The following is a 24,837-nucleotide window of genomic DNA, read 5'->3' on the forward strand; positions in this document are numbered from 1 at the left end:
CAATGAACGAATGGATCCATTCTCCCTCCATCCCTACAGACTGCAACCTGGTACCCCGGCCTCCAGTTCCTCCTGCATTGCCACATCCACCTTTCTGAGGCACACCTCAGATCTGGCCATCATCTGTGCAAACTCTATCCCTGGCTTCCCTGCATCCTGAGATCCAGCCTCCTGGCTTCCCAAGCAGAGCCCCTGTGATCCAGCCCTCCCTCCCTGCGATCCAGCCCTCCTTCCCTGCAGTGACTCTCTAATGGACATCAAAAGGTCCAGTGACTCTGGCTTACTCCCTGCTCCTGGATGAGGTTCCCCCCTTTTCTGCCACCTGAGAGACCCCAATCCTTGTATGCACACTTCACTAAATTCCTAATCTTCCTCAGGGCCACCTGAAAAGTCACCACCTTTCAGAAGTCCTTCCTGACCTCCTCCTGGCATCCTGCAACACCTGGCTAACCCCTCCCATGGTATGAAGGCTGCTCTGCCTTGTACACCCCATCACCATGAACTTGACTAGCCCCCTAGGAGAAGAGAGGCTGTTTTCTCTCCCTATCACATAGTAATAACCCTCCCAAATCAATTGAGTTGGGACCCAGAACAAAAATAAATTGTTGAAATCACTGTAGTTGGAACTCAAAAAAAAGACAATACAGTTGAGTAAAAGGCAGTATGTACCATGCGTTTACTCATTGGTATCCAATGGCTTAGCTCATGGCTAAGTTGAAAAAAAAACATTTAAAGAGGCTGATCTCTGAACAAGGAGGATGGCTTTAGCGAGAGAATACATACGTGCAGAGTACTGCACTAATCCTCCACAGGAAGGGGGTCTTCCCCATGAATTAAAAAAGGAACTGAAGTAGATGGAGGAGATTAAGTCAATTACCCCTTTGCAAAGAGTGTTTTGGCCCCCTCCACCCAAACTCAATGCACAAACAACTCATGCTCACACATAAAACAATCTAATGAGAAAATGGAAAATGGTCCATGTACTGGGTTCCTAAGACTGTCCTAAAAAAGGACCACAAACAGGTGGTTTAGAAGAAAAGTTTACTACCTCACAGTTCTGGAGGCTACAAGTTCAAAGTCAAGGTGCTGGCAAGGCCAGGCTCCCTCCAAAGCCTCTGGGGGAGGATGTGTCCTTGCCTCTCCCAGTGCTGGAAGCCTCAGGCCTCCCCGGTTTAATGGTAGAAAAGCTCTAATCTCTGCCTCAGTCTTCACATGGCCGTCTCCCCGCTCTGATAAGGACACCAGTTCATCACATAGACCACGCTGCTCCAGCACCCACCATCTCATCGTAACCAAATACACCTGCAATGGCCCTATTTCCAAAGAAGGTCACAGTCTGAGGTAGTGGGCTTGGGACTTCAACGTACCATTTGGCGGGGGGGCATGGTTCAGTCCATTCATCCAATTAATGGGGGACGTGGTCCTTGGAGAAGGACCCAACCAAAGTCACACAGCAACTGAAGGCATCTCCCCCCACCAGGAAGAGACCAGAATAGGGGTCAGCAAATCGTGCCTGCCAATCAGCCTGCTGCCTAGTTTTGCAAATAAAGTGTTATTGGCACACAGCATGCCCATTCATTTCTGTACCATTTCTGGCTGCTTTCACACTACAATGACAGGCCTGAGACCTGCACTACAATCACGGCAGAGACCACATGGTCTACAAAACCTAAAATAGTCTCTGGATGAAAAGAATACATAAAATGCACTGGCCACATATGGGGACAGAGCTAGAGACAGGAGGAAGCCACAGAGCAGCTCTCTGAGACCCCTTCTCTCCAGCTGGAAGCCCACCCAAGGGACTGTCCTGCTAGGAAGGCCCGTTCAACATGACTTCCCTCTGCCTAGTGAAACGGCAAAACACAGCCCTGTAACATTCAGGCCACTAAAGTTGTACAAATTAGATTCTGTAAGCATTTCCAAGAGACAGAACTTAATTCTAATGGGAAGATGAGAGAAGACTTTCTGGGAAAAGAAAGACTTGAGAGGAGCCTGCACAGATAAATAGTGGACACTCAATAAATCCTCTCGGCCACCCTGAGCCACATTAGACTGACTACCTAGGACTCTGCTGAGCTAAAGGAAGTGAGTTCCCCACTGGAGGTGTTCAAACCAAAGACAACTGACCATCTGGCAGGGATGAGGCTGGGAGAGTCAAGGCAAGATGGAAGATAGTCCCTTGGAATCGTGGATTCCACAGTAGTCGGCTGATGAAGCCTTCTTCAGTCTCACAGCTTATCATACTTGCTGAGAAAGACACATAGGCATAGAGTCAGCTGGGGATGGAGTCAGGGTGGAGGGAGAGAGACATACACAGAGAGATAGGAGACTGAGACTCAGAGAGGGGTGAAAAAGGTGTACTCACACCCAAAGTCAAACTACAGAGGGAGGAAATTCACACCTGGCCTTTTCCCGCCTTAACTGCTACAGAGAAAAAAAGAGCAAAAGCCTGACAGTTGGGGTTAGAACTAAACAAATGTCCCTTGAATACCTCTGGCTTGGTACCTGGCAGCCTTTCTTAATGTGCCCCATTGTTCCCTGGCCGGGCTCTTGGCTGCCCTTCCTGCTGCCGCCGGGGGAGGGGAGGGGAAGCAGCCAAGCCAGATCCAGGTTGCAGAGGGAGGCACACCCCAGACACCAGGGCTGACTCCAGGAGGAGACTTCTCGTCCTCCCCAGCAGGAAAGCAAACATATCAGATGGCAAGGCCTGACAACTGTCCAAAGTGACTGGGGCAGGAAGAGTTCCAAGTCTGAAAGCTAATGAGTCCCTCTTACCTGGGCTCTGCGTGCATGCCAGGAAGGTATTATCCCCACTTTACAGGTGAGGAAGTGGAGGCCGAGAGAGGTTAAATGACTTGCCACAGGCATCAATAAAACATGGTAATTAAGACTCAGTTAAGCAAGGTTTGAATGTCAGAAATCTGAGTCTGAGTCCCACTACTTCCTTCCTCTGCAGGCCTGAGAAGTTACTCAAGCTTCCTGAGCCCCAGTTTTCCCACCTGCAAAATGACCACAGTAGGAGCATTTACAACAGTAAAGAAATGGGACGTGCACAGGGCACGGCGCACAACAAGAACGCAACAAGTAATGATGGTTATTATTACCCCCGTGAGGCCAGGGCACAAAGAGAGCCCAAACTCACAGGCCACTCCAACTATGCCTCGCACCCACACCCAGCAGCCACCTGGAACCTCTCTAAGGGAAGGTTCCTGTAGGAGGGGATGGAGCTGCAGCCACTCCTGCCCCAGCAAAGGGCCTTGAACTCGGACACGTGGGTGGCTGTGTTCAGCTGAACTGCCCTCACACAGGCTCTACTTTGCAGAAATGGCCCCGGATGCCTTTGAGCACCACCGCCCACCCTGTCCCCACAAGGCATGTGCCGTTTCTGCTAGGAAAGCCGTCTTTCCACTCATTTCATAGACTCCTAACATTCCCTCCATAACAGGAATGTACATGCTGGGGTTCCCCGACATGCCAAGAAGCACAGGCAGAAAACAAAGTAGGCTCTGTGCTCAGCATCGTTTCTAACAAACCTACAGCAGCCCCGGACGCAGCTGCAACAAACGACATTGGCTGGGGTGGACCTCAAATTCACAATCCCTAGAGACACAGAGTGGCAAGGTGAGTGGTTCTGGGCTCAGACAGAACAGGAATCATCCAGAGAGAAACTTAAGTGAGTTTGTTCAGGAGTCTAAGGCTTGTATTTTATATTTCCAAGTAACCATCTTTTTTCTCTGCAAAGCATGTAACCCTCACAGCGAGAAGGACTAGCCTCAGCCTCCTGGCTCTGTAACCAGACAGGTCACTTAGGCTCTTTGAACTTCGGTTTTTTCATCTGTAAAGTTGAGGCCATCAATCTCTACCATGAAATAAAGAGAACACACTGGACACAGGTTATAAAGCAGAGTTCCCAAACTCAAATGTCCCCAGAGGCCAGCACAGTTACATGAAAGGGTGAGGAATTTGAGACCACAAAGTGTGGCAGGGCCGTGGCCAGCTGACAGCCTGGAGCCTGTCTAGAGGGGCAGCTGCCATCCAGACCCAGCTACTTTTTCTGATAGTGTAACCCAGACCCCGCTACCTGACTTTTTCATTTTTCCCCAAAAGCCAGAAGAGAGAATTTTTGTAATGTGGAATATTGCAATGTTTAGGTACTGACAACTTACTAATATTTAAAAATTAAGACACCCAAATGTCTATGGGCCAGCATTGGGTGAACCACATAAAACACATCTCTGAGCTACATCTGGGCCACAGGCCACCAATTTGCAACCCCCACTAAAGTACACATATAATTTTTTTAAAGTAATACAAAGGTCTAATAAAGTAATGAAAGAAGTTCTCTGAAGGAGACAGCCATTGAGATTTATTATCAATAAAATAACCAGGAATTCAAACACAACCCCTGGTGCCCCAAAAACAGAGTTACTAACTTTTCACTAAAGTTAGGTGCCAAATTTAGAAACCAGTTATTTCACAAATAGAGGTGCACACACATACACATTTTAACTGTCAGCAGCTGACTCTGACCAATACTCAGGAGAAAACATGCAAAAATAATAGTTTTCAGTTGAACACGTACAATGTGCTTTAGCAGCAGGAAGTAATTTTCACACACACTCCCCTGCCAGATGTTCCAACCTGTTCCGTTTAAGAAACTCCCTTCCTCCAAAGCCCCGCCAGCCCCCTCTGCTCAGCAGCCCTGATCTCTTCCTCTTCCAGGAGGCTGACACGTGTAACCTGGAGGAGACCTGTCCAAACACACAACCCCGGTTGACTGCGCTCTGGAGGCTGCCCGAGTCAGGCTCCCAGGTGGTGTGTGGGACCCGCTATAGCCCTGCACTGGGCCATTCGGCCCATGGAAGAGCCTTCTGGAGCCGATACAAAGGATCCAAGAACCAGGCTCATGGGGCCCTCAGCAATAACTTTCTCTCGTCCAGGGAAGAGGGAGGACTTCCCCAGTGTCAGAGGGCCAGGTGGGGGTGAGGCAGCAGGAGGAAGCCTCGGGCTGTGTGCTCCACTCAAGGGAGACACCTGGGCTGGAATCCTGTTTCTATCACTTCCTAGCAGTATGGCCTGCATATGTCACGAAACCTCTGCGATACTCAGTTATCCCATCTTTCACGCAATTAATCACCATCATGACACGATGAGTGCTGATTTGCTCATTTTAGAAGAAGACAGAGCTGGGCCTGCGAATCAGGGGTCTGGTTCCCAATCGCATACTCTCTCCAGCTTAAGGGAGAGGTTCACAGAGTTTCCACAATGCAACCCCTTCCCAGGGAGGCCCTTAGTTCAGTACCTGCCCCAGGCATCTCACCCTTGCCCCTGCAGCAGGAAGGCACAGCAACTATCCTGGAAGGGCAACAGATCACAGGCACCAGCAGAAGACAAAGCTTGAGGGCCCACTGCAGAGGGATTTGCAAAGTGCACCGACCATCCCAGATCCGGATTGGACTCTGAGCCATTTGTATTTGACACAGTGCCATGACTGTCGACAGAGCTCCCCAGGAAGAGCTGGCTGGCAACTGGGGAGACTGCAGATACAGGCACTCCCAGGGAATAGAGCTGCAAAGTGCTCCTGGGGGCAGGGGAGCAAACACCTGAGGAAGGCAAGGTCCGCCTACTGGGTGTGCCGACAAGTCAGGGACATGGGTAGAGAGAAGAGAGCTCCCCAGTGGACTCTCAGCAGGATTTGTAGAACATGTGGCTCCTCTGCCCACCCCAGACTGGCCTGAGCAGGCTCCCCAGGGATTCGGAAACACCTTTAGTCCCAGAAGAACAATCCCTCAAGGCTAGGCCTCCTGCACTGGGCCAGCCCTCACCGAGCACCCACACACCATTCATTCACTCGCCTGCTTCTTCAGTTCCACAGCAAATGGTGTACAATCAAGAGTGAGTGACTGGGGTCGAGGCTCCCTCCTGCCTTCAGAGCATACAGTCTGGACAGATCAAAAACAATGATGACACTGCATGATACATTGACAGAAAGGGCTCTGGACCCGGAAGGAGAGAACTCTACCCCAGGCTGCCCTAGCAGGGATGAGTCAGGTTCAAGGGGCGAGGTGGTAGGAGAAAGGGTGTCAGGGGCAAGGGAGCAGTGTGTGTGGTGGCCCAGAAGCCCTTGGAATACATGGACAGGGGCAGGGAGGGAGGAGCAGAAAGAAACACAAGGCCACGCCTCCCTGGAAGGGCCACTGGTCTGGGTGGGCAGATGAGAAAGCCAAGGCTCAGGGGAACCAAGGTGTGTGAGTGACCCCTGGGGGCTGGAGTGACCAAAGAATACTTCCTGGAGGCAGCAAAGAACACTGCCTAGAAGGACGCAGAGGATCTGGGTTCTCTCCCAGCGGAGACCCCCATGATTGCTTCAGATTCCAGAGAGTCAGGGAGTGGAGTACAAAGTAGCCTGTGTGTGCACGACCCCCTCCCCACCTCCATTAACCAGAGACACGTCTGGCCCTGCTCCATTTCTGAAGCCTGTGCTGTGAGGCCAACCACCTATCCACCTTCCAGACAACGACAACAGAAGTGTCCCTCCCCAGTTCTGCCACAGGGAGGCCAAGAATGCTCCCTGCTACCACCCAGGCATGTCCCACCAGCAGCGGCACCACCCACCCACCCAGTGCCTTCTGTACCAAGCCGGTGACTCTTTCAACCCTCAGAACTACCCCTCCACCCCCCATATAGTTAACATTATCCCCATTCTATAGCCCAAGATCTCCAGGCATGGAGGTCAACTGACTTGCCCAAGGCCAGGGATCTGAATCACGCAATGCAGCTAGAGCCCAGCAAGCTGCCCCACAGTGTCTCAAAACAGGGGCATTGGGGAATCTTCTTTGCCAACAGGGGCTTTGGCAGGTGGGGTGAAGGTTCCTTTTCAAGGTCATCGAGTGACCTTGTGGGCTCCTCCTTGGCCACTAAAGCTCAGTCATAGAGTAGTGGTCTCTTCCCTCTGCACAGACATCGGGGCTCCCACAGCAGCCTCGCAGAAGGGGTGGAGGGGTGGGGTGGAAAGCAGAGCCTCTGCACTGCCGGGCACTGGGGCGGAGGCTCACAGGCTTATACACCAGCTCCACCCCCACAAGCTGTGCATCCTCGGGCAAATCCCTGCACCTCTGTGAGCCTCCACTCCCTCACCGGCTGCTACCTGCTTATAATTGTGCGTATGAAATAAGACATACAGGTAAAGGACTTATTAGTCCAATGCGGAGCAGAATAAGCACTAAATAAATGGTAGCTGCTGTTATTATCATTAATATCATCATCTTCATTATCATCTCCATCATAACCTTTCTTGTTAGTGTCATCTCATCCTGTGGCTCTTATCCTGTGAGAACGCTGAAGACAATTCAGCATCCGAAGCTCAGAGTTCTCTCCAAACCAAAGGGAAGGAAGAAACGGCCTGCTTTTTTTCCCTTCCCTCTCCTATCTATACTCAGCAGAGGGCAGCAAACAGGAACCATCCAAAGATAAGAGAGAGAGAAGAGAGACACATGGAGAGAAAGCTACACACTCATAAATACACACCCACCCACCGCAGCAAGCGGAATTGTTTAGCTTCCTCTAGCTTCCAAAGTATGAACACTCCGCCTCCTCCAGCTAAGAAGGGCCAGGCAGAAAAAAAGTCGAAGCTGAAGAGACAGAAGTTCTTTTTCAGCTTGAGAGAAATTTTCAATGAACTGCCTTTTAATCTGTGTGGGGGTTGGGGGAAGGGGCACGGGGAGAGGGACAGCTCTCAGGACGCCTGTGAGGGGAAAGGAAGGCGGCGGCGGAACTCAGAAGTAAGATTAAATCAAAGCAGCTTTTAACTGCTCCTCATTTCAACCTCTGCTTACTCTTTGCTGGAAGCGCTCGTGCCTGAGCTTTCCCTGGGAGGACACGGAGGCCCACAGAGTGAATCATCGCAGTCTGAGGGTGACAGAGCTAGGATGAGAATATGGGCCTTCAGACTGCAGGTTCAGGGATCAAAACTGAGTCCAGAATGGCAAAGAGGTTTTACCTCAAGGACCAGGTCTGGTCCCCAAGCACTGGGGACACTGCCTAGGACACTGCAGCAGCAGGATTCTGGAGTGGACATGTGTTGGCTTCATTCCTAGATTTTGTTTCCCCTCCTTCCCACAAAAGCACCCAGACTTTTCTCTGGGGAACTGCTCTTCCTATGATTTGGGTAGCTAAACCCCACCCTGGCATAACTCATCCTCCTGACAAATGTGACTGGTTCAGAGAGCACATCAGATCCAAATTGGGCCAATGACACCTAGGGAGATTTGCTAGAGTTTAAAGATGTTTCCACTGTCTTATAGAGAAGCTAACAGAAGAGGCAAACTCTCTCCTCTAGGATCTGGGTGTGGAAATGAGGTCAGAAAGAGCTACAATCATTTTTTGCTACCCTGGAGGCTCAGTCTAGGACGTGAGCCTCTAGATCATACCACACCTGAAGTCAACTGCAATTGCAGAAGCTAATATACTCCTTAATTTAGTCTGTTACTTGCAACAGACAGAGAACCCGAGGTGGCTCTTAAACCCAGATTGGCTCTGTCTGCCACGGGGAGCAGTAATGGAGCCATGTCTTTGCAGCCTTTTAATTCCTCTATTCCCTTGCTGGATCCCATTGCCACCTTAAAATTCAACCCATTTTACTCGCTTTAAAACTATAAAAATTCAGGAAGAAAATTTACAAAACTAGATCTGCAAAAAAGCCCAGTAAATTCCGGCAGAATTGGTCTTGGTTAAGTACTGGCTTCCAGAAGTGGGATTGCTAATCTTGGCTCATGAGGGACATAATCACAGAGAAGGATCAAATATTAGGATGTGGAGGGAAAAAAATATTTGTGGTAAAACAGAGCAATAATTTGGAGAACTGGGCTCTGGTCTGTATCCCTCCCTTTGAGAATGGATTTCCCCTCTCCTGGGCCTCAGTTTCCGTGCCTGCAATACAAGGGGCTTAGACTAGATGACTTCTGTAGCACCCTTCCTGCTCTGACACGCAGGGATCATTTAGCAAACACTCTCGACTGTCTTCCAGGTGTCAAGGCTTATATGCTGGAAGAGGACGTGGTTCCTACTTTAAGACATTTCCGGGAGGGGAGGCCACGATGCACTCCTCAGCCACAGAAACTCAGGCATGTGGAGGCTGCCTCCTTTCCCCACCCAGCTGGGCAGCCGTTCTCTCAGAAACAAGATTCTTATTTTAAGTCTTCCTGGGGACATCGGCTCTTGCCTTACTGACTCTGACACACATATGGGATACAGTCAGATATATGCAAACTACAGAACCTGCTGCAAATACTGTCATGAGCATTAAGCTTCCATGGGACACGCTTCTGGCTGCCAAGTTTGCCTCAGGGTGTTTTTTAGTGATGAGATCTGATGCCATCTCTGTGTAACAGCTGACTGTGGACAAGATACAATTAGCAAGTGAGATGGTTATCTTTTAAATAGGTCTTTGCTTTTTCATCCCTGATTCCATTACTTTCATCGTGTCACTGGAGCCAAGAGATTAAAGGCTGAACGTCCTTAGACCACTGCCTGAGAGAAGGCATTAGAGTATGAGCACATCCCTAAGTAGTGGCCCCATCACAATTAGATACAGAGGCCTGTTAAACACACTTCTTTCCAGGCCTTTTCAACACAAGCTTTCAAACAAACTCACAGAATCCCAGGATGCTGGAGTTGGAAAAGTCCTACAAAGTATCTGTTCCCTATATTGCAGCACTGCTGGGAAACAAACTGAGCTCAAGTCTGGGTTTAGTGGGAAAGAGACTGATAAGCAATGTCTGCCCCGGCCAGGGGAGGCGAAGGACAGATATGATGCACATTTACCTTTCCCCTTCCGAATCTAAGCCCTCACTTCACAGATGAAGAATCCGAGGCCCAGAGAGGTTAAACCACTTTCCTGAAGTTACGCAGTGAATTCAGGGCAAGAGAGAGAATGAAACCCAGGCCTCTGTCCCCTGACCTTCCTCAGCTGGGCTCCCTGGGAGACTGCAAACCCGAGAAGAAAAAAGAATGCAGGAAGTCAGATTTGCTTAGGTAAATCAACAACCCTTCCCTGGTGGTATCAGATTTCAGCTGGGCATGCAGACAGAGAAGAGATTAGCAATCTAAAGGATCCCAGCCCCTCTGTGGAAAATTTAAGAAATCATTCCAAGGCTACATTTCTATGGTACTTAACTTTAAGATGGATAAGGCTCTGCTACCAGGAAGACTTAAAAAAAAAAAAAAAGGTCTGGGGGGAGTATTGATTTCTGGATATTCTAAGAATAAAGTTCAGCTCTGACACAATGAGAAAAACTCTTGGTACTTAAAGTCATTGGTATTCCATTATCTCACGAATTTCTATTCCACAATTGCTATTATCCAATGAAGTCATTTTCATAAGAGATTATGGCTCAGAAATGGGGAGGGACTGCACCACACTTCTTTACCATGGGTTTTTAATGGCCAGTTACCAAGCCTGGAATATGAAACAGACCAGAGAATTAAACCAAGATGTTAAACAGACCAGGACTAGGAATGAGAGGTAACCCTAAATTAAAATGAAGATGGCTTCAAGACTGGCTTTTATTGCCTGGTTTTGCAGCTTTTCAAGAAGCCAGCTGTCTGACAGATGAATGCTCAGATCCTAGAAGCATTATGTGTCCTTTATAAATCAGCTGCCCTACCCAGCTCCAGTGGTACACCCAGGATGAGCTACCAGGACGGCTATATAGACTTATGTTCTAGCACGTGGTAAGTGCTCTGAATTTGAAATCCTGTATTCTTTAATCCAGTGGAGAAATCAAGGAGTTAAAGGACGACTACAACAGTGGGTATGTTACCCTCAAAGAAACTTCTCTCAAACCCACAAGGAATATAGTTTTCATTTGGATAAAGTCCTGCTGTCTGACTTCCTTCCAGAGCCTCTGTGGTTGTTTCTACTCCAAAAATCAATGAAGTGCTCTGGGATAATTCTCCACAATTATAAGAGTGACAAGCTGAGCTCAGAACCGGTTGGCCCTGTCGAAAAAAGCTCTGTGTGTTAGAGATGTCGGATTCCCCAGATAGCAGCCTGACCTGGTAGGTGCTCCTTCCAGCGCACTTGGGAGGAGGGATAGAATACCAGCACTCAGAAGTCAGCCTCCTCCCTCAAGGCCAGCTGACATTCAAACATGGGACTGGGGGCCAAGCCTAGCGCTGTGCATCTGCAGGAGACTGAAACAAAAAGGGGCTGTGTGGAAATTTGGCAGCGTGTTCCTGAAAGGCAGCAGATGAATGCTGAATCCTATAGCACCTAGAAGAGCTTATCATTGGGGAAACAGCTCCATTCTGCGGCTCCCAGGAGGCTAAGATTTTTTCTTAAAAGCAAGGATCATCAGTTGGCACCTCCTACCACCATCATCAAACCCTTTACCACTGCTTCCTCCTCTTCTCCTTCATGATATTCCAGAGAAAAAGAAATGAACAAGAGCTAGACCTTCCCAGATGAGCTTCTCTGTCCATTTCAGTTAAGGGCTTTGAGCAGCGCCCAGCTGTTGCTCCCCTCTCTCTGCCCAAAAGGCTGCCTTACTCCATCAATCCCCTCTTGCACAAGTGAGTAATTTACTTTGAAAGCTCAGGCCAAACTGGCAGTTAACCTTGACCTTCTCTCTACACATCTGGGTCTACAGAAAATGAAAATCAGGATGTCTCTGGCATCCACAGCAAATGAAATACGAGGGCTTTCTCCAGGCAGAGGCAGAATGTCAGGAGCTATTTTAGAACTGGCTACAGCTATTCCAAAGGAGAGTCTGCACTTGGGCAGGACATGGCCCCCTTGATCTGAGGCTGCGTCCAGTATGGAGCCCCCACTGCTAGGGATGCTACAAGGGGCTCCTGGCTCAGGAAAGGAAAAAGAAGTGGCTGCTGTCCTCCACATTGATTCACTGATGGTTATCACAGTAAGCTGGAGCTGGACCAACAACCACATTTTACAGATGGAGAAAGGGAGGCTCAGAGAGGGAGACGGGAGGTGATCAAGGACACATACAACAAGTTAACACTAAAGCTGGGGACAGAATCCTGGCCTCTGGACTCTGATGCTAGTACAGGGTGGGAACAGAAGAAAGAGACCGTATGAAGGAAAAATCCATATAGATACAGAATTTAAGGAAGAGGGGTTTAAGTCAGCTGTCAGGGTTTCAACCAGGGGTTTAGGAAAGGAGTTGGGGCCTTCGTTTCCTAACAGTGAGATCTACCAGAAAGATCAACCAGGCCCTCCAGGACGGTTTGCAACAATTACTAGAGTGACAGGCTGCACTCAGATCGGTCAGTCCTGTCCCAAAGAGCTCTCTATACTCTACACTCAAGATGCCAGACAGTCCCAGACAGCAGCCTGATCCTGGGAAATGAAAGAAGCATCCAAAGTCAGCTTCTTCTCTTGTCCTGCCAACCATCAGTCAAGTTCAACCGTGATGCACAATTATCCACTTACCCTGGGATAGAGCAAATCCCACAAGAGAACCTGAAACATCCCTCTGTGTGAAACAGTTCAGGCATTTATACTCTCACTGGCACCCACTGAGCCAGGAGCTGGGAAGGTAGGAGTGATGTGACAGAGCTTTTGCAATCAGTATATATGTACTTACCACACACTCACACACACACACACCCACACACACATACACCCACACTCACACACACAAATGTGTATGAGTGAGTTCAGAGGAGACAAAAACAATTAAGATCCCAGTCTTGGCTGCAAAGAACACCAAACCTAATCAGCCAAGACAAGTTCAGAAGGGGTCACAGGTACTCTGAGAAGCAACAGAGAAGGCATCTGATGTTCCACACTCAGAACAACAGGCACAAATAGCCTTTGGGAAATTTGGGAGTCCTTCCACCACAGCCCCTACTTCTGGATTCTCAGAAAGTCAAAGGCCCCTTAAAGACCAGCCGCACAACCACTCCAATCCCCCAGGGCCTGAAGCTCCAAGGGGAGCATGATCTTTGCATCCTTCAAGGAATCCACAGGATCTGAGAAAGAAATAAGGCTGGGAAGGAAGGAGGGTGAATAAATGTGGAGAGAAGGGAGGCCCAGGTGTTTCTTTGGGCAAATAGGTAAACAGGAAAGGGGCTGACCTGAGTAGGGAGCACCGAGATCAGGAGGTGGGGGAAAAAGCAGAAAAGACCTTAACACCAAACAGAAGGACCAGCATCTTTATAATAAGGAGTCATCCTGGGATACAGGGATGCAGACAGGATCCTCCAAAAAAGACTGATGTTGGAAGAGGAGAGGAGACACCAGACAGGGGCAGAAAGGTAGGATGGGTAACCTGTCGTAAGAAATGACCATCAGACTGGGCATCAGGAGTCCTGATTTCTAGTTCTGGCTCGGTTTCTGAATGGCATGGGGACATAGACAAGTCCCCATCCTTCTCTGAGTCTCAATTTTCCCATCCAAAAAAAAAGGGAAGAACAGAGAAGACTCTGGCGCTGACTCTGAGGAGGCAGACAGGGGACGGTGGAGGAAGGAACCGAAGGCTAGAAGTGAATTCGGGGAGAGCGTGCTCCCAACTCCATGGCAATTGGGGGACTCACCTGTCCGGCTGCCGGGGCCACCGCTGCCCCGGATCCCCTAGGGGTGCCGTCGGGCTGCCGCTCGCGGTACAGCGCCCAGAGCCCCACGTTGGGTAAAAGGACCAGGGCCGCCAGCACCAGCGCCACCGCCTGCAGAAGCCGCTTCTCCTTCCGCCTCATCGGGGCCGGTCAGCCCCGCCGCGCCCCGCCGGCCCCGCCGCGCCGCCCCCAGCTCCGCGCGTCCGCCCGTCCGCCCGGCGGCGGCAGCTGCTCACCGAGGAGAAGCGGCCGCGGCGCCGGCCCCGCTCCAACTCCGCGGCACTTCCGCCGCTCGTCGGCCAGGGAGCCGGGCTCCGCCACTGCACCGCCGCCGCGGGGGGGTCGCTGCCAACACCGCTGCTCATGAGCCTCGCCGAACCGCGCCACCACCCCAGACTCCTCGGAGTCGGCCGGCAAGAGCTGCGAACCGCGGGCCCCGGCCTTCTTGTGGCTCCTCCTGCTCCTGCCGGGCGCGGCGGGACCCAGCGAGGACCGCTCCCCCCTCTCTAGCCGCGATGGTGCGGCCCGCTCCTCGGCGGCTCCCCCGCCCGCGGGAGCTTTGCGAAAGTCCGGGAGTTGGCGAGTTGGGCGCTAACTGGTGTGCGCTGGGCTGCGTTCCCGGGACCCCAAACTCCTACCCAGCCACGTCTGCTCCGGACTTTAGCCAACAGTTTTGGGGCTTCCCCTGGGATATGCAAACCGTGTAGGAGCCCGGCCAGATGCTCCGCGCTTGCAGTCCCCGGGGCTGTGGCTTCCTTCCTTTCTACTACTCTCTTAGGCTTGGCTCCGAGAACCTGCGGACCTCCTTTGCCCCCCCGGGTCCAGGCATTCCCAGACGGGAAATGGGGCTGCACGCGCACGATTGTCTGGGCAGGCCCTGGTTGTCTTCCCTCCCAGTGCCTGGCGGTAGATGTGAACGCTGTCTGTAAACTGGGGAGTGCCGTTTCCGCTCACCACCTGTCTGTTGTCCCAGCAAACAGGCGAGTAGGTGACCGAAGCTTCTCTGCAGGACCTTCTCTCGCACAAGTCCAACCTCCTTGGAGTTGGAATGCCCTCCAGTCCCACGTGTGCCTCTAGGCACTCCGCTCACGGAGCCCTTTCTCGAAACCTCTTGTCGGTTCCTATCTCCCGTTCAGCTACTCAGCAAATTGTCCCAGCCACCAGGATGAAATGAAAACAGACTCGAACCCTGACGTCTGGAAGCTGAAACATTAAACACATAATCGCATCAGACGAGCGAACGTGTCTATAACTGTGGTGAGGCTCTGAGGAAATCAGGCCGCCTGGGCGCTGCGGACGTCTGGTCGGGAAGCCGGACTCCGAAGGCGATGCCTGTGGCTTCTCGATGCTCTTCACTTAGTTGCTTTCTCTCCGATGCAGAGGGAGGACGCACCCTTTTGGTTGCCTTCCTTTTTGCTACCCCTACATGCGTCCTCTTGATTCCTGGGTCTCCAGCCCAGCCTCTGAGCCCCTAGCCTTGGACCAGCGTCCTGATGACTCCTCCCTCACCATTCTTCCAGATCTAGGATGAGAAATAGGGATTCAGTTTCCTGTAGCTTGACAACTGCTACAAAACCTAAAAACCCATCACCTAGACTCTAGGGCCAACACTCCTCTCTCTCTGACCTGCTAGAGCTGATCAGACATCTCTCCTCCTCTCTGCCCTGCCAGTTGCTGGCTATTGTGGTTGCTGGCTATTTTCCTTCTTGTGCCATTCACCCGGCAGCTCCTTACATCCGGAAAGCCCCTTCCCCACCTATGTCAGTGGAACTCTTGTTCATCCTTCCATGCCTAGCTCAACTACCACCTCCTCCATGAAGTCCTCCAAAACTCCTCTTTAGGGGACTGCTGTCTTTCTTGGGGTTTCTGTCACAGAAATGCTTACCTTTTATTGAATGCTTACTCTATGCCAGGCACCATGTTAAACCCTTGATATGCATTACCTCTTTTCAGACTCACAGTTACTCTGTGAGGTCAATGCTTTTCTTATCCTTGTTTGCAAGTGTGATTCAGATTAAAGAAAGCTGCAGCCAGAATGACCCTAGTTTAACAAAGATCAGATAGCACCACCCTTCTGCAAATCCCTCCAATGACTTCCCATCTTCCACCTGATTCCAAGAAGGAACTATAAGATCCTACAAGTCCATGTATGAACAGCCCTCACCTGTACTCTCTTCATTATACCCAAGCCCACTGGCCTTCTTGCTATTCCTCAGAGCACACCAGGCAGAGTCCTGCCTCTGGGCCTTTGCACTTGCTATTACCTCTGCCTAGAATGCCCACTCTTCCATCTCTAGATCCTAGCCCTATGCCTTTTTAAAAAAATTTTTTTATTGTGGTAAAATATACATAATATAAGTTTTACTATTTTAACCATTGATTGTGGCATTAAGTACATTCACACTGTTATGCAACCATCACCACTGTCCATCTCTAGAACTTTTTCATCATCCCAACCTGAAACTCTGTACCCACAGAACATTAATTATCTTCCCAGTTCCCCTCCTCCCCTGAACCCCTGGTAATCACCCACCATTCTACTTTTAGTCTTTATGAGTTTGACTATTCTAGGTACTCCATGTAAGTGGAATCATACAATATTTGACCTTTTGTGTCTGGCTTGTTTCACTTAGCATAACGTTTTCAAGATTCATGCATGTTGTAGCATGTGTCAGAATTTCACCCGTTTTAAAGATCGAATAATGTTCCATTATATGTACCTACCACATTTTGTTTATCCATTCATCCATGGATGGACATTTGGATTATTTTCACCTTTTGGCTATGGTGAATAATACTACTCTGAAGAGCCCTGTGTTTTTTCACACTGCAGTTGATGAACAGTGTTTTTGTAACTGGACTTCCAACCTGTCTCTTTGACAAAAAGGGAAGTTCCTAGAGGGAAAGACAATGTTGTGACACTCATACTCACCTCCAAAGCATCAATCATGGTGCTAGAAACAGCTGCTAGACTGATCCTTTCACAGACATGAGGCTCACTCTGCTCCTGGGAACTTGCCTTTAACTTCCCTGCAGGTTAGAATAATCTATGAGTATCAGTCTTCCATGATCTGGCCCAGCTTCTAGATTTTGACCTTCTAGTTGCAATGGTCTTCTTGCTATATTCCTCAAATGCACCAAGTTGATAATGGCCTCAGGGTTTTTGCAAATTTGCTTTGCCATTGCATCTCTTCCTCTAAATCTCTGCATGGTTCTCTGCCTGCCCTGTCTCTCAGGAACCAAATCAAATGTTCCTCTGCAAGAGCTTCCCTGTCCAACTGATCTAAAATATCAAAGAGCACCTCCACCATCTCTGTATGTTGATTTTTCTTCAGAATGGGTATTAATTTGGGTTTCCCTCTCTAGAAAGTGAACTCTAAGCAAGGAGGAGCTTTGTAATTTTTTTGTCCCCTACTGTATGTCCTGCCTCTGTTAGCACATACTTCTATTTTTGTGAATCAGAATACTGATGCTCCCTCCGGGTGGACGGATTTGCAAAAAAGGGTGCCCACCTCTCCCTGGGCCAAAGCCGAGCTAGCAGAGCCAGGACACCTGGATTTCAGCTCCTACTCCTGCTCAACCATGGCCTGGAACATAGTAGATGCTGAATAATTACCAGTTGAGTGAAGTACAGCAGCTGAGATCATCTATGGGAAAGTCTTCAGTGTGTCTCTCATCTCCACCCCTTCCAGCTCCCAGGAGGATTCTGTCTGAAATTGGATTTGAGCTTTTCCTGTGTCTTACCTGAGTGACTTGTTGATCAAAGCCGCACACCAGCCGGGTCAGCCCTCAATGGACACTCTTAACGCATGAACCCAGCTTTAACCTCAGAACTCTCTGATCACATGCGGGATACGCCAAGTATGGAGTGGGGGCCGGGGTTGGGGTGGGGATCCTCTTAGGGCTTTATCCCACTGACTGAGACAATACCATTTCAGCTGCACAATGAAAACCTCCACTTCTGGTCTGAGCCTCTCCCATCTCAGCGTTCACACTCCTTTCCTATTAGATGGCCTCACCTTGGCTTTCTTAGTTTGGCTGCCTATTTGTCAAGGGCTGTATCCTCAGGCTGGTGTGGCTCAGGCCTGAGCTGAGGGAGTGTGAAAGTGGAACGAATGGATCAGCAAGCCAGGAGGTATTGGTCTGATAATCAGTCTACCTCTAACACTCTTTAACCTTGGCTAAGTCTCTTAGCTACCTGAGCCTCAATTTCCTCATATGTAAAAATGGGGATAATCGTGATTTCATAAAGATATAACTTCCAAGCTGGTGAAAGAGAGGTCTGCTTGACTCTAAGCAAAAGCCAAGAAGCTACGGGTGTTGGACTTACGTGTGCGTGGAAGCCTAAAGCCTTCCTGCTCCTCCTCTCCTTGGAGACTGCCAAGCTTGTCAATACACTCTGAGAGAAGCTTGCCTGAGCTCCCTGAGCAGACTAAGCCCCCCAGTTATGTGACCTCTTAGCAATGTCTTTCCTTAACAGTCGCAGTGTTTCCAATTACAGGGTGATTGTTTGATATCTGTCTCCTCCGCTGGACTGTTAGCTTCATGAGGACACAGATCATCTTGTGTCTGTCTGTTTGTTTGTTTTGCCCTGCAGCATATACTCAATGCCTGGGACAGTAAGTGGCCCAAAATAGGTCATTGACAAACATTTGGGAAATGAATGAATGAATCAATTAATCAAGCACTCATCTCTTTAAAATCTGCACTCAGGAAACTCATTAACACTGGTGTCAGTGACCCAAATTGCTCTCTCTACCAGGCTGGTCATTTAACAAGGCTCAAACTTCCAAATATAGAGCAAGAGAACACAAGCCCTGGAACTGAGATCTCCCCACATGGCTCTATTAAGTCTGAATCAGTCCAGACTTTGCCCCTACCTTCCTGTGCAGCTTCAGACAGGTCACTCAAATTCTCTGAGCATCATGTTTATCATGAATGGATCCACAAGTGTATGTGGAAGCAGGAATTAGAGCTGTCTAGCTAAATATAGAATACGGTTGCATTAAATAAAGTAGTTGAACCAAATGCTTGTTGAGATCTTTTTTAATTCTAAAATTTGGCGACTCAGTCTTGCAAGGTCGGGTGGGAGAAGGGGAGCGAGGCATGGAACACCACTCAGGTGGTTCAATCCATTTAGTGTGTGTGATTTAGTGGCATTTCAGCTCCTAGTCTGAATAAAAATAAAGGGTTTGCAGGATGCCTATTTGAAATGACCTCTAGACAGAAAATTGCCTGTCTCTCTCTCAGAGTCTACTTTGTCATTTCCACACCGAGATGCCAATTAAACCAATCCTGCCAACTATAAAGGAATGCTATTGAATCAAGACAGTGGATGAGGAAGGTGTTTCAAGTAGGATACGATTTGAAAGAGCAGAGAAGGCCATACATTTCAAAGAGTAAATATACTACGTCATTGGGTGGATATATCTCAGAATATTAGTCAGACAGGTCAGATACAAATATCAGATGTAGAGGGAGCCATTAGCCTCCTGGCACTGCCTCTAAAATAAACACCAGGGCTTGGAAAATGAGAGTGCTTCCTGTTTAATTACTTCCCACTTTTGAATAAAGGAAGAAAGTTGTACAAAACACAAATAGAGAGGTGGTAGGGTGCATGAGAAAGGGGCATCCTAGAAATGTGAAGGCCCTTAGAGAAGTGGCACTGTCTGCGTGCACTTCTGTAAAATAAAGGTAGGCTTCTCTATACCCAGTGGTCTTAACCTTTCACCTGGGGACCTTTAAAAACTATGGATGCTTAACCCAAACCCCAGACCAATTAAGTCAGACCTCTAGGGGTAGGGCTCAGCTATTCCTAGGTGATTCCAATCTGTGGCCAAGCTTGAGCGAACTACTGCTCTCTTGCTTTTGGCTCTAAAATCCTTCTAAGGTTTCCTTTGGTCTAAGCGGCATGTCATCGGATGTTCCACTAGGTGGCACCTTCCAGCAAATTTCAGTGGGTCCAGAGGTCTCAGCTAGGTCTAACATCAAGGAATGAATAAAGAAAGCAAGGCTTGGTGGTCTTTACTGGCAATGAGTGGTCTGCACTCTTGAGGAGAAGGCTGAACGCATTGGTCAACAACCTGCTGGTGAGCAATGGAGCCACCAGAATGTTAAGATTCTTCCCTGCTAGGAAACTGAGGCCTGGAGAGGGAGCAGCTCCATCTGTTACTGCCCCGCTCATTCACTCACCAATGCACCGTGGTCTCTTCCCCTCAGTCTGTCCGACAGGAACAACCCCCCCCCCCACCCCCACCCCTAAAAGTCCTTGACTAACCCCATTATGGGCAATAGGAGACGTCTATTGTTTTCACCTCCTCAGTTAACAACACCCTGATATTCTTTGGGGATTTAACCTTGGCTTCCCAGGTGAGAGGCTGGATCAGAGCTGACTCCACCCTCAGCTACTGGCTTAGCCAATCAGAGCAGGCTATCCACTCCTGCTACAGAGATTGGTCTAGGGATGAATACTTGACCTACCTAAGACAAAATAAAAAAAACTGCGTTTGAATTCTGTATTTTTTAAAATCAGGAAGTAGTGATCCCTTCCAGACCCACCATGAGGAGTGGACTGGAGTCTTACTCTTGCTCCTCCCCGCCCCAGGGAGCTGCCATAGCATACATCAGTGGGCTTCCTTACTGTCTCTCTTCCTGTTGGGGTGAGCCGTTGGGGGAGCCAGGGCAGGATACCAAAGAGAGGGAAAAGAGCTGTAGAGGGTGTTTCTTGTCCTAGCTTCTTTAGTGGGAGGATGCCACAGGCTGCGTGTATCTACCACTAAAGGCCACAGATTCTGCCGGGCAGGCCCCCACTCTGGATTCTGAGAACTGCCCTCCCCTCGTCCTTCAGGCCTAGGTTTGGACAGCACATCACTGTTTCTAGGCCCAGGATACTGCACTGTCCCTTGTTGTTACCCTATACCCTGTCCAACTGTCCTCTTAGGAAACTTGCCTCACAGTTCCCAGCGTGGGAGAACTATGCATTTTTTGAGGCCCTGACTGAATCAAGTGGGGAAGCTTCCTGAGAACCTGAGAACAGCACCAACAGACAGGAAAGTGAAGCTGAGAGATCACCCAGTTACCAAGCCAACCTCTGATGTCATCCTGGCCTCCACTCCAACTCACCTCCCACATTCAAACAATTACCTAATAATGCTGGTTTTATTGCCTAATAAATTTTAAATGTATCCTTTCCCCTCTAGGCCTACAATATGAGACATATTTCAGGTGCCTGCAAGAAGAATCCCTGATCAGAGCCCTGTTGCCTCACATGGCCAGATCCTCTACCTTGTGCATGGGCTGGCCTTTGGCCTATGATTTGCCTGACCTGGATCAAAAGGATGAACAGAGACACTTAGCCTCTGTCTCACAAATTGGAATCAAGTGGCACAGAGGGAAGAGGGCAGTTGGTTGTGGTCCCTGAAAGTGGAAGTGGCATCAGGGTGGAGAATACTCTTGGGGCACACACAAGACAATATGGGAAAGCAGAAACCGTCAATAACACAGGAAGTGATTAAAAAAAAAAAAGACAATAGGGCAGAGGTGCAAGGAGCAGAGATGCTGAGAGAGACAATTATGAAAGGTAACTGCCTTGGCTCCTGGTTTTCTAGGTCAAGTCCAGGTTTCTGGGATGCTTGCTTGAATCCCTGACCTAGGGCTTCTGTGAGGTTCCCTGCTGTATACCCTTTCCTTGAAGTTGCGAGTGAGTCTCTGTCCGTTATGATCAAAGGAGCCTTGGCCCTGATACCCTAATCTCCAAGCCCAAGTTAAAGCCTTTATCATCTTTCACTTGAATTGCGGCAGTAGTCTCCTAACTCCTTTGCCACTTCAGTCCTTCATCTCTTAAGATCCATCCTCCCCACCATAGTGACTATTCTGGTACACAGACTTGCCACGTTGCTTCCTGCTGGTGGTCTCCCAATTGTCTTCACAATAAAGTTGAAGTTGCTGCCTTGCACTCTGTGCAAAACTGCTAGTCGTTCCTTACCTTAATCCTGTCATCTCTCACCCCATGTCCTTGCTGGTGCTGTGCCCTCCTGCAGGGCTGCCCTTCACATCCTTCTGTGTGGATGAATTCTTACCCAGCTTAGATCTCCTCCCTCACCGCCTCACTAACTCCTTCCTTTTCCCACCCAGTGGCACAAAGAGCCCATGCTACTTGGGTAGTCTTCCCCATACGTAGTTACTTGTGTAATTTCCTTCCTTAGCATTTACATATTAATAAAGGTGATGGGGACGCTGTTCGCTGACACCGATGGAGCTCTCACTACATACCAAACTCTAAGTTAGCACTTTACAAACATTGTCTCCTTTAATCCTCACCAAAACCCTCGGGAGTAGGTTCAATTATTATTCTTATTTTCCAGAAGAGCACACTGAATCAGAGAGGTCAACTGACTTGTCCAAGTAGGAAGGGGTAGATTCAGGTCTACTGTTTATTTCTCTTCTTTTTCATAGCAGCTTTACTGAGATATAATTCATGTGCCATTCAATCCATACACTCACTTCAAATGTACAATTCAAATGGATTTTAGTGTATTCCTAGAGTTGTGTGTAACAACCACCACAATCAGTTTTCAAACATTTTCATCACCCCAAAAAGAAACTCATACTGATTAACTACTCATTTTTCTTGCTGCTACTCTCGGCAGCTGGCATGGTGCCCAGCACGGAGTATCTATTCAGCCAGCGCTTGTTGAAGAATGGATGGCTGCCCTACGTAAGAGGACAGTGGAAGGTGCAGAGAGACCTTCTTTGTGCAAAGCCCTTTGCATCTCAGCATCAATCAAGGGATTTGCCCAATTCTTCAGTTTATTTATTTTATGCTATTTCTCTCTAGTAATAACCACCACTTACGATCTTTTATGTGCCAAACCATACACTGAGTGATTTGCCTATGTTATCTGATTAATACTCATGACAACACCTGGGAATAGGTATTGTTGCATCCATAATACAGATAAGAAAATCAAGGCTTGGGGATTTTGTTAATCTGCCCAAAGTCATACAACTTGCAATCACCAGCATCCTAACATTATGTAGACTACTACCACCTGTAATTAAACACAACCATGACTAGGCACTATCCTAAGTTCTTTATGTCCATCACCCATTGATTCATTTAGTCATTCATTCAATAGATATATATTGAGACCCTACTACCTACCAGGCACTATGCTAGAGATTCAGTGGTGGGCAAACAGATCAGTTGTGGTCTCACAGGGTCACGGTCTAGTGGCAGAAAAGATGTTATAAGAAAATGAACAATTGTATTTGGTGGGAGGAAGGAGAAAGGTCCTCATGGCTGTTGGGGGGCAGAACTGATACTAGAATTTAATACTGTTGGAATCCAGTCCAACAGTCTTTCTGCAAAGTTACACTAGCATGACTTCCCTAGGCCATTCTAATGGGATGCTGGTTTTGCTAATGGCCCTCTGGGCAGTGCTTGTCCCTGTAGGAGGTGTGCAGTAAACAGGTCCCCACCACTTACTGTGGGCAGCCTGTATGCATGGGCACACACACACACACACACACACACACACACAGCCACCCAGATTCACAGCTGCAGAGAGCTAGGAGAGAGCCAATACAGTGAGCTTTGCAAATGCCCTCTATTCTCAGCTAGGGAATCTGAGTTTAAAGAGCACTTTTGTATACTCTCTGCTGCACTCTGCTTTTATCACATAAACGATCCCGGAGATTTTGCCATATAAATACAGGGAGGTTGTCCCATTCTTTTTTTTTCCAGTTGCAAAGTATCCCACAGTGTGTGAATAAATCAAGGTTCACCAGTCCCCAAATCTCAAAAGGAGATTTGAAATTGTTCTCAATTTTGGGCTATTAAAATAATGCCATAATGAATAACCTTGTGCATATCTTGTTCTGTAGCGTGGAGCTGAATCTTCAGGGGAAATCCCTAGAAGTAAGATTTGCTAGGTCAAAGGGTAAATGCATCTGTAGTTTTAGAAGATTCCCCACCATAGGGATCGAATCTTTTTGCACTCCCATCAGCAATGTATGAGAGGACCTGAATCTTCACAGCCTAGGTCCACATAGTATTTTTTAAAGCATGCATTTTATATAAAAACTTACACTCCCAACTTCTCTTAAAAATTGCGAAATTTGGAAACATTGGGCCTATCTTCCTACATGGTTGGAATGAGCTGGAGCTGAGCGGCCACGGATCCCTGATGTGGTCCAGCTGCTTCATTATGAAGATGAGGCCCACAGATTCTTAGAGGAAACTGGGGACTAGAACCCAGTCTCCTACCTCCCCATTCACTACACCATGTGGCCTCGGGAGTAAGTATGAGAGGGATGAGTAGTGGGGATGGGGGGAAGTGTATAATAGCACTGACAATTCAGTATTAAAATTGGAATTTTTTTTTTTTTTTAGTATTTAGTTAGCTCAGTAAATATATCACACCGCCCTGTAGTTGATTAAACTGTGACTAGTCCACACAGAGCACAGTGACAAATTGGCTTCTATTTCTTCTGAGCAACCAAAAAAAGGGCTGATGTCGCAGCAGGATTCAGGTTATACACTCATTCATTCCCTCATTCATTAAATGCAAACTGTATGCCAGCCCTCGATCCAGACACTGGGGCTTCAAAGATGAACAAGCATTTAAACACAGGGATCTGAGCAGACAACTATGCTAAAACTTGATATCAATTGGTAAGTGTTTTATTGGAGGAATGTAAAGGCTGCCATGAGAGCCCAAAGAAGAGAGCTTATTCTGCTCAGGGGCCCATGGGAGAGGTCACAAGGAAGGTGATGTTTGGGTAGATTCTGAAAGACATGTAGGAGTTTGCTAAGAAAAGGCAGGAACATGAGAAAGATTTCTTGCATGTTCAAGGACAAGATTCCTCCCCAGAAAGTAGCATAAAACCAGTTCAAAAAAGATTTGGGCAATAAACAAATAAGTAGAGAAAGAGAAAAAGAATGAAAGAAATGTCCTTCCTTATTTAATTGAGACATGAAGGGGAGTTTGCCTTCAGGCACAGAAAGATCCAGGTGATCAAAGGATGTCATCACACCTCAGAAACTTTCTTAACTCTGCTTCTTCCTTCTATGTTCTTTGCCCTTGGGCAGCTTACTCTCTCCAGGTGACAGGGTGCCTGCTGGTAACTCCAGGTTTACATTATCCTGACAGCTAGCAATGCCAGGGGAATCTAAATTCTCCTTTCCAACAGCTTCACTAAAAATCCTAAGACTGAGTTTTATGGACAAAGTCTGGGTTGCTCACTTACCCTGGCCCCAAA

At 48.4% G+C, this 24,837-nt stretch overlaps 1 protein-coding gene and 1 long non-coding RNA gene across 2 annotated transcripts in view; both read right to left on the minus strand.

The window, feature by feature from the left end:
- Positions 1–13,838, minus strand: part of GALNT10 (polypeptide N-acetylgalactosaminyltransferase 10) — a 207,706-nt gene extending 193,868 nt beyond the window's left edge. The window contains exon 1 of the mRNA XM_072954146.1: positions 13,558–13,838. Coding sequence (XP_072810247.1) covers positions 13,558–13,716 — 159 coding nt within the window. The 5' untranslated portion in view covers positions 13,717–13,838. The remainder of the gene's footprint in view (positions 1–13,557) is intronic.
- Positions 13,839–14,171: 333 nt separating this feature from the next.
- The window catches only part of LOC140689356 (uncharacterized), a 54,900-nt gene continuing 44,234 nt past the window's right edge, over positions 14,172–24,837 (minus strand). The window contains exons 4-5 of the long non-coding RNA XR_012064297.1: positions 16,508–16,605; positions 14,172–15,097 (exon numbers count right to left, since the gene is read on the minus strand). This is a non-coding gene — a long non-coding RNA (uncharacterized lncRNA). The remainder of the gene's footprint in view (positions 15,098–16,507; positions 16,606–24,837) is intronic.

Source organism: Vicugna pacos, chromosome 3 (genome assembly GCF_048564905.1).
Source record: "Vicugna pacos chromosome 3, VicPac4, whole genome shotgun sequence".
NCBI lineage: Eukaryota > Metazoa > Chordata > Mammalia > Artiodactyla > Camelidae > Vicugna > Vicugna pacos.